At 41.9% G+C, this 18,230-nt stretch overlaps 1 protein-coding gene across 1 annotated transcript in view; it reads left to right on the forward strand.

Moving 5' to 3' along the window:
- Positions 1-17,961, forward strand: part of SUDS3 (SDS3 homolog, SIN3A corepressor complex component) — a 33,933-nt gene extending 15,972 nt beyond the window's left edge. Inside the window, exons 7-12 of the mRNA XM_069496842.1 lie at positions 4,669-4,764; positions 5,787-5,848; positions 6,007-6,028; positions 7,130-7,235; positions 13,152-13,236; positions 16,039-17,961. Of these exons, the coding sequence (XP_069352943.1) occupies positions 4,669-4,764; positions 5,787-5,848; positions 6,007-6,028; positions 7,130-7,235; positions 13,152-13,236; positions 16,039-16,137 (470 nt within the window). The 3' untranslated portion in view covers positions 16,138-17,961. The remainder of the gene's footprint in view (positions 1-4,668; positions 4,765-5,786; positions 5,849-6,006; positions 6,029-7,129; positions 7,236-13,151; positions 13,237-16,038) is intronic.
- The last annotated feature ends 269 nt before the right edge of the window (positions 17,962-18,230 follow it).

Consider the following 18,230-nt stretch of genomic DNA (forward strand, 5'->3'; position numbering starts at 1 on the left):
GGTGGCGCATGCCTGTAGTCCCAGCTACTCGGGAGGCTGAGGCAGTAGGATTGCTTAAGCCCAGGCGTTTGAGGTTGCTGTGAGCTAGGCTGACGCCACGGCACTCACTCTAGCCTGGGCAACAAAGCGACACTCTGTCTCAAAAAAAAAAAAAAAAAAGATGTTCTTTCTGATGCTAACACAGTGGAATCCAGGCCATTTAACATGGTTGAGGGTGTGGAGAGGAAGGCTAGATTGACTTATTGTTTACATGCCATCTCTTCATTTTGAGCAACTTTATTCCTATCCCGATTTGGCCTCCAAAGAACTGACCTTGATTTTTATCTCAGCCCCCCTACCCCTAGGCATTCATTTATGGTTGCCACTGCAGCATTGATCTGTGACAACACTGATGCACCTGCCATCCCACTAGAGAGGGATGTGGGGTGTCCTGGGGATTGCTCTGGGCCTCTAGTCTGGCCCTGTGTTGCCCTGCCCCTGGTTTGGAGGTCACTGCCAGTCTGCTATGGTGCCTTCTCTGCAGTGGCTTTTCTTTCTGCCACTTATATCCTGTTTCTTAAGGATGCTCCTTTGAATCATTGCATTTAATTTTTTTTCCAATAGCTAAACAAGCATGAGCTTGTTTTAATGGTTAAAGTATGTTAAAATGAAGCTTTTACTACACTTGTACACTGTAGGCCAGGTGAGCTTTGGAGGTGAATGAATAAGCCCAGGGAAGTACAGAAGAAAAGGCCAGCCAGTAAACTGGTAGTTGTACTTAATTGCAGTAATTAATTAATTTATCAGGAATATCTCTCTATAGGGACTGTGCTATAATGCCTCTACCTAGCACTGATTCAGCCTGTGCTCCCATTTCTTAGATGGCAGACCCAGTGCTACCTGTGGATGGGGGTGCCTTTATCTATGAGGTTTTCTGGTGAGTAGAGCAATAGGATTTATACTATTAAAGGTCATACTACGAGGTGGTTTGGAGAGGAGTTGTTTACGTGGTCCCATTGCTTGTTCAGTGTTTTCTCTCATATATATGCTCCCAAATCTGGTTTAATTGTTTGATATTTGATGAGATTCCACAAGTAGTATCCCCACTGAAGCAGACCTATGGAGAGTGCTCTGGATCAGAGAGGCTTTCTAATACGAGTCACTTAGAAGTGTTCTGTGGTTGGTGCACGATGTCTGAGAAAAAGACTGACTGAATTCCTGCTCCAGTGTCTTCTCCACGGTTGTCACACTCTGTACTCAGGTCTGAGCTTCGGTTCTGGAAGTTTGATTTTATTTTTTGGGGCGGGGAGGCTGCGGTGCAGTGCGTGTCACTGTACCCAGATTGAGCTGGTTGGGACAATTACTGGCCAAACTCACAGGGGACTGATGTTATAAATTCAGAAAGCCAACTTATTGCTTACAGTGGGAGATAGAACTTTCCAGACTCAGACCCAGATGGTCAGGCTATCCCATCCTGTGAAAAATCCACCCTAGAGGCCAACAAGGCAATCCTGGCATTGGACCAAGGTGACTTAGTGGACATTCTTATTATGTCTATGGGGTTGTGGTACTTAACACATTGATCTCCTCCTCAAATCACATCTTCCACCTGGGCCACTGGCCAGGACTGTCCCTGCTGTCTCCTCTCCCCTAGATGGGGTTGGAGACATACTGGTCTTCTCCAGAGGACCTTCTTTCTGCAGAAGTAGTCTTTGGATAAAATTCATCAGGTTATTGCCATGACCAGGCTAATAAAATGGATTGTTTTTCACCATTTCTTAAGAAGAATTGATTATATTTCCTGATTTTTAAGTGATGCAGTTCTGATTTTCTGAGTTTAATGGCTTCGATCAGGCTTGATATTTCCAGATCCTCTGAGCTATGCCTGTACTTGGCTTAATTCCCTCATGCATTGCCCACACTCCCCACTCCTCAACCTTGGCGGCCCGCAGAGCAGGGTGCCCTTAGCCGTTCTCTTTGGTGGACAGAACATTCCAAAATGTGTTCATGAGCTGTATGCTTTTTCTTTGCTGTTCTCTTGGATGGGGTGAGCTCCCTTTACACTTTGTTTTCCAAATTGGATCTGAATATTGCAAAGTCTCACAAGTTGACATCAGTTGCCTTCAAGTCTGTAACTTTTCAGCTGTTTGTGGCTTGACTTTTAAAAAAGATCTCTGTAGGCCGGGTGCTGTGGCTCACGCCTGTAATCCTAGCACTCTGTGGGAGGCCAAGGTGGATGGATCGTATGAGCTCAGGAGTTTGAGACCAGCCTGAGCAAGAGCGAGACCCCGTCTCTACTAAAAATAGAAAGAAATTATATGGACAACTAAAAATATATATAGAAAAAATTAGCCAGGCATGGTGGCGCATGCGTGTAGTCCCAGCTACTCGGGAGGCTGAGGCAAGAGGATTGCTTGAGCCCAGGAGTTTGAGGTTGCTGTGAGCTAGGCTAACGCCACGGCACTGTAGCCTGGGCAACAGAGTGAGACTCTGTTTGAAAAAAAAGAAAAAAGATCTTTGTATAGTTTTTTCCTGCCTGCAAATATAATAATAAAAACTTGCAGTGATTGAACTCTTGTTATGCCAGGCACTGTGCTAAAGTAAGCTTCACATGTATCATCTCATGTAACACAACACAGTGTGAGGGAGGTGTTACTGATATTTCTATTCTCTAGATGAGGGAACTTAAGACATAGAGCTCTTATGTGGCCTTTGGTCACACAGCTGCCACAGGGATTCAGGGCCACGTTTGTGTGACACCACGGTGCTGCGCTATTGGCCAGTACATAACTGGAGAAAGGTAACACCTCACATAGGGTAAGAGATTTCTTTTAGAAGGCTTCTCCCTTTTCCCAGGGAGGGGGTGTGTGTGTCCTCTTTTCTTTTTTCACTTCCAAGTACACCTTTATGAATATTCTGTACATCTGTTTTTTGCTTTACCTCCTTTCCATTCATAGGGAAAAAAATTTTCAGTATTACCCATTTCTCTTATTAAGAACAGCGCGCAGAAACATTTTTTGACTTTTTACAGCAGGTTTATTACATACTCTAAGATCCTACACCCTGCTGTGGTAGAATTCCGTAACGCTGCCCCCGCCTGCTCTGCTGATGGTGTACGTAATCTCAAACTGACTTTATCTCATGGCCAGGCTTGACCCCATCTAGTTCTGCAGAAAACTTTGTGAACCCCCTACTGTGAGTGGAATTCGAATGGGATAATAATAAACAGTGGCACTTGGTATGGTAGACATTTGTACTGATGCTCTGGTTACTTGGAAAATGGAAGGAGTCTCTGCCTTTGGAGGCTGTCACAGAAGGGGGAGTATTGAACCACATCTCAAAGGGTGTCGTGTAGAAGTTTGCCAGGCAGAAAAGAGAAAGCCAGACAGAGGACAGGCTGTGCAAAGTCTGAAAGGCATAAAGTCTAGTGCCTTTATTTCTGGGTAACAGAATAGCTAAAAGCTTGCACACTGAGTCAGTGTGAATGAAGAAGGGAGGAAGACCAGAAGTGAGGCTTGTCGTTTATTCTGTAGAGAGTGGCAAGCCATTGACATATTTAGTAAGAAGAGTGATGTGCAAAAGAATCTGATTTGTGTCTTAGGAATGTCACTCAGAGGGGAGGATGGATGAGATATGGGAGAGACTGATGGTCATGGAGGTAGCTCAGTGAAAAGAGAAAGGGTGGCCTTGAGGCAGAACCGATGTTTCTGGTAAACTCGATGCCTGGGTGAAGGAAGACAGGTCACAGATGACAGGTACTTTTCTAGCATGGAAGGATGAATAATAGATTTGATGCCCCTGAGATGCAGAGGGGAAGAGGCAGCCTTGGGAGGAGAAACAAGGAGAAGATAAGAGTTCGCTTAGAGGATGAAGAGTGTGTGGTATTGGGTACCAAGTGCCATTCAGGGGGTGACTGGAAATTGCTTGGGGTATAGCCTGAGGAGTGACAGGTCCCCAGAGATCACCAGGATCCAGGGAGCAGGTAAGCAAAAAAGGATCCGGAGGAGACAAGTCAGCCTCCTTGAGCACCGCGGCTGGGGGAGGAGCGGTTTTGAGGCACGGGGAGTCCACAGCAGTGTCAGACTACGGAGAAGAGTGAAAAGAAGGAAAAAGGCTTTTGTTATGAGCCTTCATTGTATCATTTTGATAAGTAGCTACAAAAGGTTACAAAAGGAAAAAAGGGTCTGAGTCTGTGAATGAAGACTTACTATAAAAATGTCGGCACTGAGGGCAGTGGTCTCTAAGAGAGCCTTTTATACCAGTGGGCTTCAGAACACACTCTCTCTGTGGGAACAGCAGAAATTAGTTGACTGAGCTGACCCCAAGGTTCCTTACAATCCCAAGAGCCTACAACTCTGGAGCTTCTTAATCTGAAGGAGAGGAAGAATATCAGTAGTTTTTGGGAGTGCTGGAGAGATGCCTACCGTGGTTATCACGGTACGTTGTAGGGCTGCATTTCTGAGGCGGGGGGAGGGTGTACCTGGGGCAGCCGGTCTGAATCTTGTCAGCATGGGTGCTTTCTAAAGTGTAATAGAGGCATATGGCTTAGGCCTTGTGTAGACCAAACATCCACAATAAGACAGTTCTGATTGGGTATCTATGGGGCAGATATTCATACACTATAGAAATTCTTACCAACTGACTTTAAAGGGAAGTTGCATGGATTTACCCATTTCATTCCTGCCACAGATTCTATGGAAGTGAAGCCTATCATGACTAGAAAGTTGCGGAGGCGGCCAAACGATCCTGTCCCCATCCCAGACAAGAGGAGGAAACCTGCTCCTGATATCCATTCGCATCAAGCTTTAATCACTTCTTTTCTTAAGACTGTTGAATCCTTTGCTTATCCATTTGATAGAGTGTACATGGCCATTGTCCTACAGAAAATAGTAATAATTGATTGGAAAACATATGTAGAGTATTCACGGGATGGTGGTTGGCCATGGCCATGTTATTACTGGAATCTGTCCTCGGTTGCTCCTGCTTTTAGTGGGAGAGATTAATAGAGAATAGCCTGGAAGGGTACTTTGTGTTAGAAGTTCAACCTGGTTTTAAGACTAACTTCAAGATTCGGGGGCATCTGAAAACTTGATGTGCCTTAATTTTTCCACCTATAATTTTCCACCTTCCAACTGTAAAACAAGGACAGTAATATCTGATTTTATGTGCCTCAGTTATCTATGTTCCTAAAATAGTAGATTGCAAACTGTTTTTAAATTAAAGCAAATGAGATTTCAGTCAGACATAAAGAAGCCCTTTAATCATAAAAACGTTAATGGGACCGAATACATGGAGAAGTGTTGTTTCTGTTCCTCTCGAGGAGATCATAAGTAGCTGTTTGCCCAGAATGGTTGTCATTTGTCTGCCACCAGGAAAGGGTATAACTTGAGGTCCTTTCACCTTCACAACTGAGGATTTAAGTTACAGGGGAAGATTAAGCTTGCTCTGTGTGTGTGTGTGTAAGTCTTTAGATTTTTGGAATAAAAGCACTTATAAATTCATAAAATGATGAAATTCTTATTTCACTGTTTCCTGGGCTCTCGCTGTTGTCCTATGTACCTAACGAATCTCATTCCACCTTCTCATCATAGCAATTTGTAAGGTGATGTGAATTCTTTCATATACCTAACTTAAACATGATGACATTTGGTAGGAGAGTAAGAAATTGCTGAGAAGCGAACTATTATTGTAAAAACATCATTTAACATAGTCACACTTAGTAAATTCTAAAATACTGGTACCATGTCGTTGATTACTCTTTGCTTAGAAACCATACTTTTCAGACACATTCCTTTAACTCTTAACACCCCAGCTAAACTATTTGTTAACAGATGAACAGATCATGGAGGATCTGAGAACATTAAATAAGGTATGGTTTGATTTTTTTTTTTAATTTGAAAGCTCAGGCTTGACATGGTTTTCTGATTCACTTTGTTCATGTTACTTGTTAAATGATGATACTCTTGACACCTGAAGTTGCATCTGAAATGATTTTCTCTAAGATTTTTTTTGTTTTTCCTCCTACAGCTTAAGTCACCCAAGAGACCAGGTAAGTGCATGATGTATTGGCATTTGTGCAGTTCTTTCATCATGTTGTTGGAAAAGCATGCAAATAGCTGTTAAGGAATTGTTGCAGTTTTCAAAAATGTTCATCATTTACCTAAGAGTAGTAGTCATGAAAACTGAAGAGGACCTTAATTGCATCCAGCCCTGATTTTTTTTTTTTGAAACCCTGCTATGTCATTTTTGTGCTTTTCTTAGGATTGATTGTGAATGAGACATTTGATTCGCTGGTAAAGGTTTCCTTCTGTGTAGGCATCAGGCATAAGGTTTAAGCACACATCTGTTTTTGAAAATGAAACCAGAAAGATTTTTCAGTATTACTTGATTTTTGGAGTTAAGTCCTAGGGGCAGGTACTGTTCCAGTAGCTTTTCATGGCCCAGCTCTGGTGAGGCATTTGCCGGCTGCTCTGAGTCATGGTTTTTAGAAGAGGCTGGCTCCGTGTTCACATTCTTCTTCCAGACAGCACTTGAGAGTCAATGGCTAGGCTGCAAACTAGAATTGTAAACTGGTAACGTCTTTTTTTTTTGTTTGTTTGTTGTAAGCACTGTGATTACTCACACATCCCTCTACTCGCTGAGTCTTGTGGAAAAAAAACAAGATTCTTCTTTCTCTAGATAATATCTTCCCTGGGGGCCACTGTGGTCCACAGTGACATCCTGAACTTCTGAGGCATGATGGGGAGGGGGTTATGTGAGTAAGTGCCTGAATTTAGATCATTTGAAACCACCGGAATTCTAGAAATGATTTCATTTCTAAAAGAGATTTATATAATGCTTGCCCTTTTGGGCTTCCGAAGATTACCAGGGTCTTAGTCCTCCGTTAAGTGACCTGTGCATTTGTACATTTGACCTTCACCTTCCTGAGCCTCAAGATGTCTCCTCTATTCAGTGAGGTTAGTTTGTGCCTTGCCGACCTCACAAGGTTGCATTGAGGTCAGTTTAGATATAACGTACAAGGATTTTGTTGAATTCCCACTGTAAGGGCTTGGGCATGCTTATTACCACCTTCTGGTAGTGTTTGAATTAAAGCGTGTTAACTGGTGGAATCACACATGCTTAGTCATTGAAGTGTCTCTGGTTTCTCTAGCGTCCCCGTCCTCTCCTGAACACTTGCCTGCCACACCTGCAGAGTCTCCAGCCCAGAGGTTCGAAGCTCGGATAGAAGATGGCAAACTGTACTATGATAAAAGATGGTATGTTTTGGGAAAAACTTGGAAAGAGGCCTGGGGCTATCTATAGGTGTTATTTCAGAGCATGGCTGCTGCTTAACTTGCATACTACTGAAAGTGGAATCCTATTTAAAAATGTCTAAGCAGCCGTTCGGTTGACGGTTCCGAGAGAGCTCTGAAAGCTGTGTTTCCCAGAAACGTGTTAAGATCGTGGTCCCCTTCCCTCTCCTTGCCACTGCCACTATACTAGAATTTGCAGGCTAGTATCTTCTGTGGTGCCCCTGCCAACGAGGTGTATGTCCCCCCTGCCTCCCTGTGTGTTAAAGTTAATATGTGTTCTTTGATAAAAGGATTTTGTGGTCAAATCAGTCTGATGGATGATCATGTTAATTAAATGGGTTTAGGGCCCATTTAATAATAAATGGGTTTCCTTCTTGTACTCTCAGGGTCCCATGATATGCTAATATGCACTGTGAATTTCTAAGATGTTATTGGGTGTTTTTTCTTTGGTACCACACCCTTTTCTCATGCATCATCCTGCTGCAGATGTGTTCCAGGAAACTTACCTGGGGCAATTGTATATTAAAGCATTCCTAGTTTAGATTGAAGTCTGAAACCTTCAGACCACCAGTGATTTTTATTGAAAGCAAATGGCAAAACAATATGAAAGAGCCTTAAAAGCTCATACAGTTCATTGTTTCAACAAGCATTTATTGTCTGCTTTGTGTTAGGCATTCTACTAGGTATTAAGTCACCCTGGATTCTGCCATCTTTTCACAGATCTTTTAATTCTGATATATTTCTTTCTATTCTTTGTCCATGTGCAGGCATACTCCACTCATTTTAGGTCATAGTGGACACATGGCTTGTTCTGCCTTTCCACTTGGTTAAATTGAGAAGGTTTTCTAGGTTACTTTATCCTCTTTGTAATGATCATTTATAGTGGAATGACCCTTTGAGTTTCAATATCTTTAGCCAAAAGTTCCAAAATTAAGGTAATGGTTATTTTGGCTTTTTTTTTTTTTTTGAGCTTTCTTAAAGAAAAAACCCAGCATTGTGTTGATTGGTTACCTTATAATATTATACTCGTCAAAAACGGTTAGACATTTAGTCAAGCCTGAAATGAATCATTTCCACCTATTAAGTTACATTGAGTTAATTACTCAGTGAATGCTAGAGGCTTGCTTTATCTATAATCCTGATGTTAGTGACTTCTGCCTCTTTGATATTACTATTCCTGGGCATTCTTCAAAAGGTTGGTTAGTTACTGTATCTTAACGTTGCTTATCAGAAGATACCACCACTAGGTGGCAGGCCCTAACAGCTCAACACACTGAGAAGGGCAAAATACGATGAAAAATGTTTCTAATAATGAAAACCAAACAACCTTTAAAGATCAGGCCCACACGTAAGAACCATCTTTGAAAATGATGAGATTTATCTCAAACATTTTTACAGATCTATGAGTCTTAAAGTCATGTGATATTTCAAATGATGTTGGTTTTGTAATTGTGTTGCTTTGGATCTTTCTCTTTTTAGGCTTACTCCTCAGAGTTTATGAGATGTGTCCTGAGGGTGAAAATGTATTAAAATAAAATTCGTGGTTTTTTTTTTTTAAAGAAGGGGTCCATAGTGCCTGGTGTTTCATAATGTAAACAGAGGGGTCAGGTTTGATGTTTTACAACTCCTAAGCCTTTTGAAGGAATTTTCTTTCACCATCTTTCTCACAGTTCAGCAGAAATTTAAAAAATAATGTCTCTGGAAGCACTTTACTTTTTAGTGAATTTAAAGTTGCTTAGTCTGTTGCTAAATATACCTTGAGAATGCTGCTTTCTTCTGTATTCTGTATGTTTTTCTTTTTTGGCCTTGGCAGCCAGAGTTCATAATGCAATCGTTGAAAGGTGAGTCCCTCCCTTCCCAGATGATAAATGAAAGGTGTTTCCAGGAGTCCCGGCCGAGGCTTTCACTGGTGCAGAGCCAACCTCTCCCGTCTCGTGAGGTTCTTGATGTTTGGTTTTTGTATCCTTGTCAGTCCCGAGGCTTCATTTTTCTTTCTTCTGCAGCAGACATGGCCTGTGGCTGAGAGGTCACCTAAGTCGTTTTGTGCTCTTTCCAGTATTTTGGTGCAGCAGTATTTTTGGCAAAACACGTTTTGCTGATTTTTTAAATGACTTCAGGCTTCCCATCCTGGTGTGAACACTTATCAAGCTACCTTTCATTTTGAAAGATAAACATCTTCCCTTTGCCTTGGTCTTATGTTAAGGCATTTTATGTCATACTATAAGTTTGCTTCACATTTTGATTTGGACTAATGACCCCTCTCAAAAAATACTGTGAAAGTAGCTGATATTTTAGAATAATTAACTAGCTGATGATGCTGGTGGACTGTGTTTTCTCTCCTCACTTGAAATGTGGACCTGCTAATGTGAATCAGAAATGAAGTCACTGGCTTGCTCAAGTAGATTTAACCCTACGGTTGACACAAAAGACTATTAACTCAAAACAGTGAATATTTACAACTAGAATTGGGACTCCTTGAGGTTCTGTAGCTGTAACATTGCTTTGTTTTTTGAAAAATGAAGCATTAATATCAGGATTCTCCATAGGATACAAAATTAATTCTCCTCCCTCCTTGCCCTACTTTTGGGCCCACCTTCTAAAGAAATTGCTTTCTTCCAAAATAGTACAGCAGTGGTAATAATTCTAGTTTGTTGGATTTAATAGTAGAAGTGCAAAGCTTTAAGAGCTTAACTATAGAGATTCCCAGGTCAGAACTTCCATTAGTAATAAAGTCAATTTGATATTTGGGGCTGTTTAAAGTGGTTTTTTCAGCAGCTGAGTTGCAGCTTGTAAAATGGGTTGATTGGGGGGGAAAAAAAGATAATGGACATTTTTACTAATTTGCCTCTATTGATGTTGCTTCCTAACACATTTTATATCTAAATATATTTTTAATTCTTTTCTCCCTTTTTATTATTCTTTAGAAATTAAAAAGTAAATTTTTAAGATTGCCATATACTTTTTGGTTTCATCTTAAAAACTCCCCATGTGAACACTTTAATTTCTGAGGGCTTTTCAGAGAATTCAAATAATTTAATAGATTTGATATCCAAGGATAATGGTTCCCCAAGACCATTGTGTGGTATGTGAGAATCCCCTGAAGGTCCCAGAGACTGTGGTTTGGGAGGGACCTGGGGACCAGTTGGTTTGAAAGTTGGCTGCTTTGGGAAGCACCGTGGCCAGCTCTTCAGTGGAACAAGTGGGGGCCAATGGTGGACATTCATGCCACTACCGTTTGTTGACCCCAGAGGAGGGAGATCTGGGATGTCGTCAGTTGCCCAAGTCCCAGACCACTTCTCAGAGGCAATAGACCAGATTACGTTGTTTATTCCTGGTGTTTGCTTTTAAGCCAGTCAGATGTGTTGGGTTTGGTTTTCTAAGTACAACTAAAGGAAAGTACATGCATCTCATGAGAATTGTTTGGATAGTCTTTCAGGATCAGTGGTTTTCTTTACAGACCTTTGTGACATTAAGTTTTCTTTTTACCTCATGTTTACCATTTAGGTATTTTCTAATCCATGATTTATGAAAATACTATTTACTTTTTTATGAATACCTATTTATTCTTTTTTTTCTTTTTTTTTTTTTTTTTTTTGAGATAGAGTCTCCCTGTGTTGCCTGGGCTAGAGTGAGTGCCGTGGCGTCAGCCTAGCTCACAGCAACCTCAAACTCCTGGGCTCAAGCGTTCCTCCTACCTCAGCCTCCCAAGTAGCTGGGTGGGACTACAGGCATGCGCCACCATGCCTGGCTACTTTTTTTCTATATATATTTTTAGTTGGCCAGATAATTTCTTTCTATTTTTAGTAGAGATGGGGTCTCACTCTTGCTCAGGCTGGTCTCGAACTCCTGACCTCGAGCGATCCACGGCCTTGGCCTCCCAGAGTGCTAGGATTACAGGCGTGAGCCACTGCGCCTGGCCAATACCTATTTATTCTTAAAAAAGGAAGCTATACAATAAAAGAAATACTATTTTTAATTTATATTTTTATAAAATTTTAATACATATTTACCGATGTTTTTTGCATGTGTGTATGTGATACACAGGAAACATTTTTTTTTTTTTTAATACAAACACAGGAACATTGTGGACATAGTATTTTCCCCCCCAGTTAACAGTATATTGAGCATGTTTCTACACTAGTAATAAACTTCTGCACCCCACCCATGACCTTACTTTATTAAAGTGTTTAGAATGACTTGAGGCTAGTTGTATTTTGTTTAGTGTTTTTATCTCTTTAATAACTCGCAGTCCCTATAGAATAAATGTGAGTGTTCTTCTGCCTCTGTATTTTTATTTTAACCATTACTCAAGACTTTACTGTTTACATAGGAATGGTTGGCTTAGATGCAGGAGAGAGACCAAGGGAAGTGTTAGAGTGTTGCCGTGAACTAATTTAGCCTCCTCATGCATTGGATAATTTGGACCTTGTAATATTACATGTTTAGCATAATGAAGGTCTCTGACCCATTTTACCAACTAACGCATGGCCAAAAGTAACCTCAAAACTTGGGCCTAAACTAATCTCACTGTTCTAATTGCATTTAAAATTCAATTTCTTTTACCAGTATTTTCAGGAAGTAAATTGACTTGGAAACCTGAGTTTTCAGCTCCCTAAGTAGCAAGGTTAAAGAGCACTTAGAACCTAGATTGGAAAAAGCTCATTGTGGAATTGAAGTATATCCTTTACTATGATATCTTGGCAGTAGGTTATTTCATTATACCAACAAAACAGAGTCATCTTTCCCTAGAGAAATAACAGTAATAAGATACAGTGCTTTGCTGAGAGATGTGTTTTGGTGGAATTTACATGAGTTTATGAGTCTGTTTAGCTGAGTCCAGTTAGGCAGATCTCTGCAGCCAAAATGGACCAAAGGTTATGTTCTTGACTGAGCTGGGGCTGGCCCAGGCTGGGGCTGCAGGCAGCAGCTCAGCTGGTGTTTCCAACTCTTGTAATCCAGCAGCTGCTGCTTCATCCTGTGGCAGCTGCTCTTGTCCCATTTGGGCTTTGGCCCTGGCATGCTCACTTTGGTCCTTAGCCTTGTCCCTGTACCTCTGGAAGTTAGCAGTGGCCATGTGCTACAAGCCAAGAGAGTAGATGCAGGAGTTGAAAAGGGAGTGTCTGTCTTATCTCCTCCAATCACAGGAGCTTTCCCCCTGTCCAGGCCAAATTAGATACCCTTTGGTGTACATCTTGACACTTGGAACTTCTGGTTAGCACATACCAGGTGTGATTATTTAATGTTCTTTGTCCCCACTGTATTTGAAGTTCTGTGATAGCAGGGACCTTGTGGCCTTGTTCACTGTCTGTCTTCAACCTCCAGCATAACCAGTGGTACACAGTAAGTGCTTGATGAGTATTTTTTAATGATTGACTGAGGTCAGGGCTGAATTCAGCCTGCCTTCTTGTTGGTGACGTATTTGAACAAACAGAAAATGAACAATAACAGTTATTCAAGCCTATCGGTTTTGTCCATCCAACCTTTGATGTTTTGGGGTGGGGCCAGAAAGTGGGAACAGAAGTTTTACTTTAGAAGTTTTAATTTACTTTTTGGACTGCGTCATGTAGTCCAAATAAATAGGAAAAACATTTGGTTTTCCAAGCCTTCCCTCAGCCCCCCTCCCCTTTCTCCTCTGCAGAGGGACCAAGGAATATAAGCTTAGATCTAGAGGAAGATTAGGTCATCTCATCCAATCCAGGGATGGAAGCCTTTAAGTTAAACCCTCTGAAATCCAGGCTCTTCCTCAAAATAAAGTATTAATTATATCTTTAATTATAGTTTCTGTTGTGGTGGTGTTTTTTGTTTGTTTGTTTGTTTGTTTTCCTTTTTACTTCCTTCCTGCCTGTCTTTTTTTTTTAATTTATGCCTTGTTTCTGGCAGGTACCACAAGAGCCAAGCCATCTATCTGGAGTCAAAGGACAACCAGAAACTGAGCTGTGTGATTAGCTCTGTCGGAGCCAATGAGGTAGGAACTGTACTCCCTCACCCTTAGGAAAGCAAAATGTGTTCTTTGAAGTGTTGAAAATATGACAAACCTGAAATGAAAGTGCCACAAAGAAAGTACAGTGGAATCATGTCTTACATATGGGTTAGAGTCTAAAGTCAGCATTTTCAGGGAGAAATTGCACGTAGTCAAAATGACCCTTGAAAATCCCTTACGTTTGCTTGACTGTAATATGTGCAGATTTGTATATTCCTGGTGGTCTTTGTGAACTCCCCATACTGTAAATGAACAGGGAACCACTGAACTACACTACAGGAAAGAACAAACGGCAAGTCTGTGTGATGTCTGTACATTCAAATCCTGCTTCTTTTTAAGGTAACTGTCTTCTGAGCATGGAGCTTGCCTGTGGAGCATATTCTGTCTTTGTTATTTTTCTAGAACTTTCATACATAGCAGTAGATTTGTTTCTTGCTGCAAGGATTTAATGAGGCACCTGGATAGGACCTAGCACTCAGACAGTGCTCACTCCATGGGTGCTGGCCTGATCCGACCCACGTGCCACTCCTAGCCTGCTGTCTTCCCTGTCGGATGTGTCCCATTGTGCCTCTGAACAGCGCTGCTAAGCTCATGCCCTTAGGTGTTGGTCTCCTTGAGTCACTCCTGCAGGATGGGGTCAGCTCCGAGGGTTACGCCTGAGGATGATGTGACTGCCTTGTGAGTTCTCCTAGTGGCCCTTCATTAGGAGCATGTCCATAATGTGTAACTCTGTTTTGTTAGTAGATAAAGTTTAAAACTTTAATAGCTGGATTGACTTGATCTTTTATCAGTCCACAAATGTCTGCAACAAAATTGATTTTTACGTGTCTACCCTCTGTAACTTATTTGTGCCAATGCACAGTAAATCTAATGAAACTGGGTTATGAAATAACTTAAGCCTCTTCTATTCTCCCAGCTTCCTGAATTGAAAATGCCATGATATGTGACTAGTTTGCAAAATGATTGTTTACTTAGGAGTTAGGGAGAGCCTTCCGGGTAAATGCATGTCATTGTTCTCTGGGCTTAGGTTCTGTGAGTCACCTCAAACCAAGTCAAAACCAGAACAGGGGATCTATTAGAGAGACCTACTGTTCCTCAGCCAAGAGGTGTTGTGACTTCATGGTAGAGCGTGTCTATCTGGCTGTGTGGATTGCTGCACAAAGCACGTGTGGCCTTCTAGTACCTAAACCTAACTTCAGAACCAGTGTGTTACTTTCTTCTGTGACACCTCAAGATTTTTCAGAAAAATAGAAATGCAAGTTACATTTTTTTCCCTCTCTCTCTGTTGAATATTATCACTGTTTGACATAATATAGAGTGTCGGTGAGATCTGACAAGGAAACGGTGACATTGAGGCATGTCTCCTGGAGAAGAGAAGCTTCAGTGGGTTGGAGGCATGCAAGTTTGGTAATGAGGAAACACTTCTCATTTCTTGGAAGTGTTCTGCTCGTTTTTCAAATCAAATTCTAAGTGGCACTGGAGCTCCTTGGCTTTAGCGTAACTCTGCTCTGAGAAAGTTTGGTAGGTGGGTCTGAGCATGTTGGTGACTCCCCGATTTAGCTCTCCTTGGGGTTAGTTTTCAGTTCAAAATGGTTCTGCAAGGTCCTTTAGAGGCTTAGCTTTATGTGAGATCTTTATTTTATTTTTAAACCAGTGTATTTGACTTTAAAGTCTCTCACATGAAAGAAATTGAGATGAAACTGAGCATAAGCCTTTTTAAAACCTGAAAATGGAGTTGGGGAAGGAGGAGATATATGTCTGTAAACTTGTATATAGGGTGAGATGCAGGACTTTCAAAAAAAAGCCATGCTTTTGGCTTCATTTAATTGCATGTTACAGAAAGAGAAGAGTCAGAGGCTGGTTAAATAGAGAAGAGCGAGAGGCTTTGATGTCAGGCGCCAGAATTGACTTCGGGACGAGTGATTCAGCCTTGCTGAGCTTTGGTTTTCTCTTCTATAGAATGGGGCCAGTGGCAGTACTCACTTCATAGGGCTGTTCTGAGGGTGAAAAGACTCAGTCTGATGAGCACAATGTCTGGCGCACAGTAAGAGCTCAGGAACCCTGGCTCAGGGTGTCAGGCGACTGGCGGCAGCTCTCCTTCCTGTCTCCAGCTGCAGGATGCCACTTAGTGTACTTGTCAGCCTGGCAGTCCAAATGTGAGAAATCAGATCCCATCTGTGGAAGAGGGATACAGGGAGGGAAGGACTGTTGTGAGCTCTTCAGCCTTCTTATGATTGTAATTTGTCCCTAGCTCACTCATGGGCATCTTTTTTCTTGTTGGTATTTTTTTCCTTCTTTTTCTGTTACAACCACCACTACCCTTTGTTGCCAGGAAATCAGAGTATTGAAAGGTTACATAATATGGGAGTCCCTTGGGGAAAGGAAAATATTTCCAAATTTGATTGAAAGTTTATGTTCATGAATACATGTCTCTTGAGTGTTGATAATGCTGTAATCAAACCAAATTTGAGAGTCTCGAAGATCAAGGCAAAAATGGAACCCCAGATCACTGTGCTTTGCATTTTGTTATCAGAGGTGTGAGAAAGGTGGCCAGGAGAAATGAGTTCAAGGCTGATGCCTGTTTCCTACACAATGGCATGCCTTTAGGATGGCCAAGGTCAAGGAGATTTTTGTGACGTCTCTGGAGGTTGAGGTAGTTGATTTAAGCAAGAGGTTGCCAGTTTTCTGTCCACATCTAACTTATGAAAATGTTTTGATGTTCTGGGAGATTTGCTCTTCAGTATTTCTCCGCCTCTCATATCTTGTTCCCTTTCTTATTCCCTGCAGATCTGGGTGAGGAAGACAAGTGACAGCACCAAGATGAGGATCTACTTGGGCCAGCTTCAGCGTGGGCTCTTTGTGATCCGCCGGCGGTCAGCAGCTTGACTTCCTACAGTGTTCTTCTCATGACCCTTTTCCTGGAGTGGTTTTTATTTTTGTTTTGTTTTGTTTTCTTTTTAATAGAAACTTTTTAACTTACTGGGAATGGCTACGTGGCCTTGGAAATGGAGAACACTGTCCTGGATTTCTCAAGGCACTTTTGTGGCCGGCCACTTTCATCTTTGTGTCAGTCTTTTGTGCCTTGACTTCTTCCAGACATCAGTGACCACAGGACTGTTTTACTTTCAGGAGTATTGGGAGTTTGATTTACTTTCCTTTTATTTCTTTATTTTTTGCTTATACTTTGTCTCTCTCTCTTTTTTTTTTTTTTTTTAAGACTGCTTTGAGTTTGAAGGGGCAGCTCTTTTTGTTAATTATCTTTCGGTCTTTCTGCCATGGAGAAGAACAGGAAGGGATGCACTCTGCAGGGCATTTTCATGATTTGAATCTGATTAGTGGATCATGTAGCTACTTCCCTTGTCGAGCCCGATTCGCTGTTTCCCCAGAAGCTTGGGGCAGAGGTCCTAGCAGAAGGAGATTAATTCTCCTGGCTCTCAGCCTTCTCGGAGAAGTAAATGCCTTGTGTAACATCTGGCACATGCCGTCCATTCCACTGGCTGAATGATGGAAACATTGGCCTGGGAGACTGTGTGCACTGAAGTAAATGGGTGGGAGGGACCTTTCATGTTCATAATGTGTTAAAGTTAGCATATTTTAAATGTTATTTAATGCAAGTGATTTATTCAAACACATCTGTCCTAGCTCGGACTGGAACAGGAAGTGGTCATTTCAGAAGTTTTCATTTGTAATTGCTTTCTTTCCCCTGTTCCCAAGTAAATGGAAGTGGTGTGGGCCACAGGCTGATGATCTGGGTAATCGCTTGTAGGTAGGGAGGTGAGATTGATAGTGCAATAATCAGTGATCTGTAGACTCTCATGCATAATTCAGGTTTCACTCTCATTGCTGATGCCATTATCACACATTGGCCCTTCCAAACCTGTGGAACCTCATTGTCAGGTGGCGGGCACCCACAGCCTCCCAGGAGATCTGGCCCAGGGGGAAGATAAGGAAAGCTCTGTTGTAGCTGGCACTGAACCTGCACTGTCCCTAATGGGCCCTGATGAAGCAGCCTTCCTTACGTTCCCTGTTCCCTCCCCTCATTCCCGTTTGTGGAGAAGTGATTGGGTGATAGGTGACAGGGTTTCTGTACTCCAGTGGCCATTTTGAGATGCTTAAAGAAATTGCGGTTAGAGCAACTGTTGGCGTCTCTATGGGCAACTAGTAGACCTTACACGTTCTAGGGAATGTCTGTAAGTAATTCCCTTGATCTCAACTGATTCTCTTTCTGTTGTCTCTCGACATATATACCCCAAAGCAAGGTGGGGTGCTGCAATGACAAATCACCTCCTAATTTCTGGCCTCCACAGAGACCAAACCTTACTGACTCAGAGTAAAGACTTTACAGATAGATTTTTGTTTTAACTTATAATCCCTTTTTTCCTCTCTCTCTCTTTTTTTTTTTTTTCTGGTGTTGAAGTCTTATTTAGAAAACAGGATAAATGATGCTGTTATCAAAAGTTGCCTGGGCATTCTGTATTTCTTTTCTGCCCTCAGATCCCCCAGTATTGCAATGTTTACTGCATTGAACCAAGCCCACAGTAAACAGACTTCACCTTTTATTTGTCCCTGACGGCCTTTGCAGTGAGGGAGGACTTCTGTAGCTGGAATCGTCACTGTGGTGTCTGTAACATCGTATACGAGTGGTCAGTTGTCATCTAGTGCCCTGGGATGGGAATTAATTTACATACATTTAGTATGTTTCACTATGGAAAGGTGGGCTTTTTTTTTTTTTTTAAGTGATCATCTCTGTCGTCCTAACAGTATACCAAAGTTTGTTCTTGTTGTAAAGGATTGTATCGATAACTGCTGGGGGTTCTGCATTGAAGTGGCAACCAGTTGCGCCCCCCACCCCCACCCCGCTCCCCACTGCGTTGTCTGGTGGCACCTTTGTGTTTTTGTGAAGTAACTATTCATTTGAAGACCAGGGTATGGACACTTTGGCTTTCTCTGTGACTTTTGAGGTATTCAAGGCCATACCT

Source organism: Eulemur rufifrons, chromosome 21 (assembly GCF_041146395.1).
Source record: "Eulemur rufifrons isolate Redbay chromosome 21, OSU_ERuf_1, whole genome shotgun sequence".
NCBI lineage: Eukaryota > Metazoa > Chordata > Mammalia > Primates > Lemuridae > Eulemur > Eulemur rufifrons.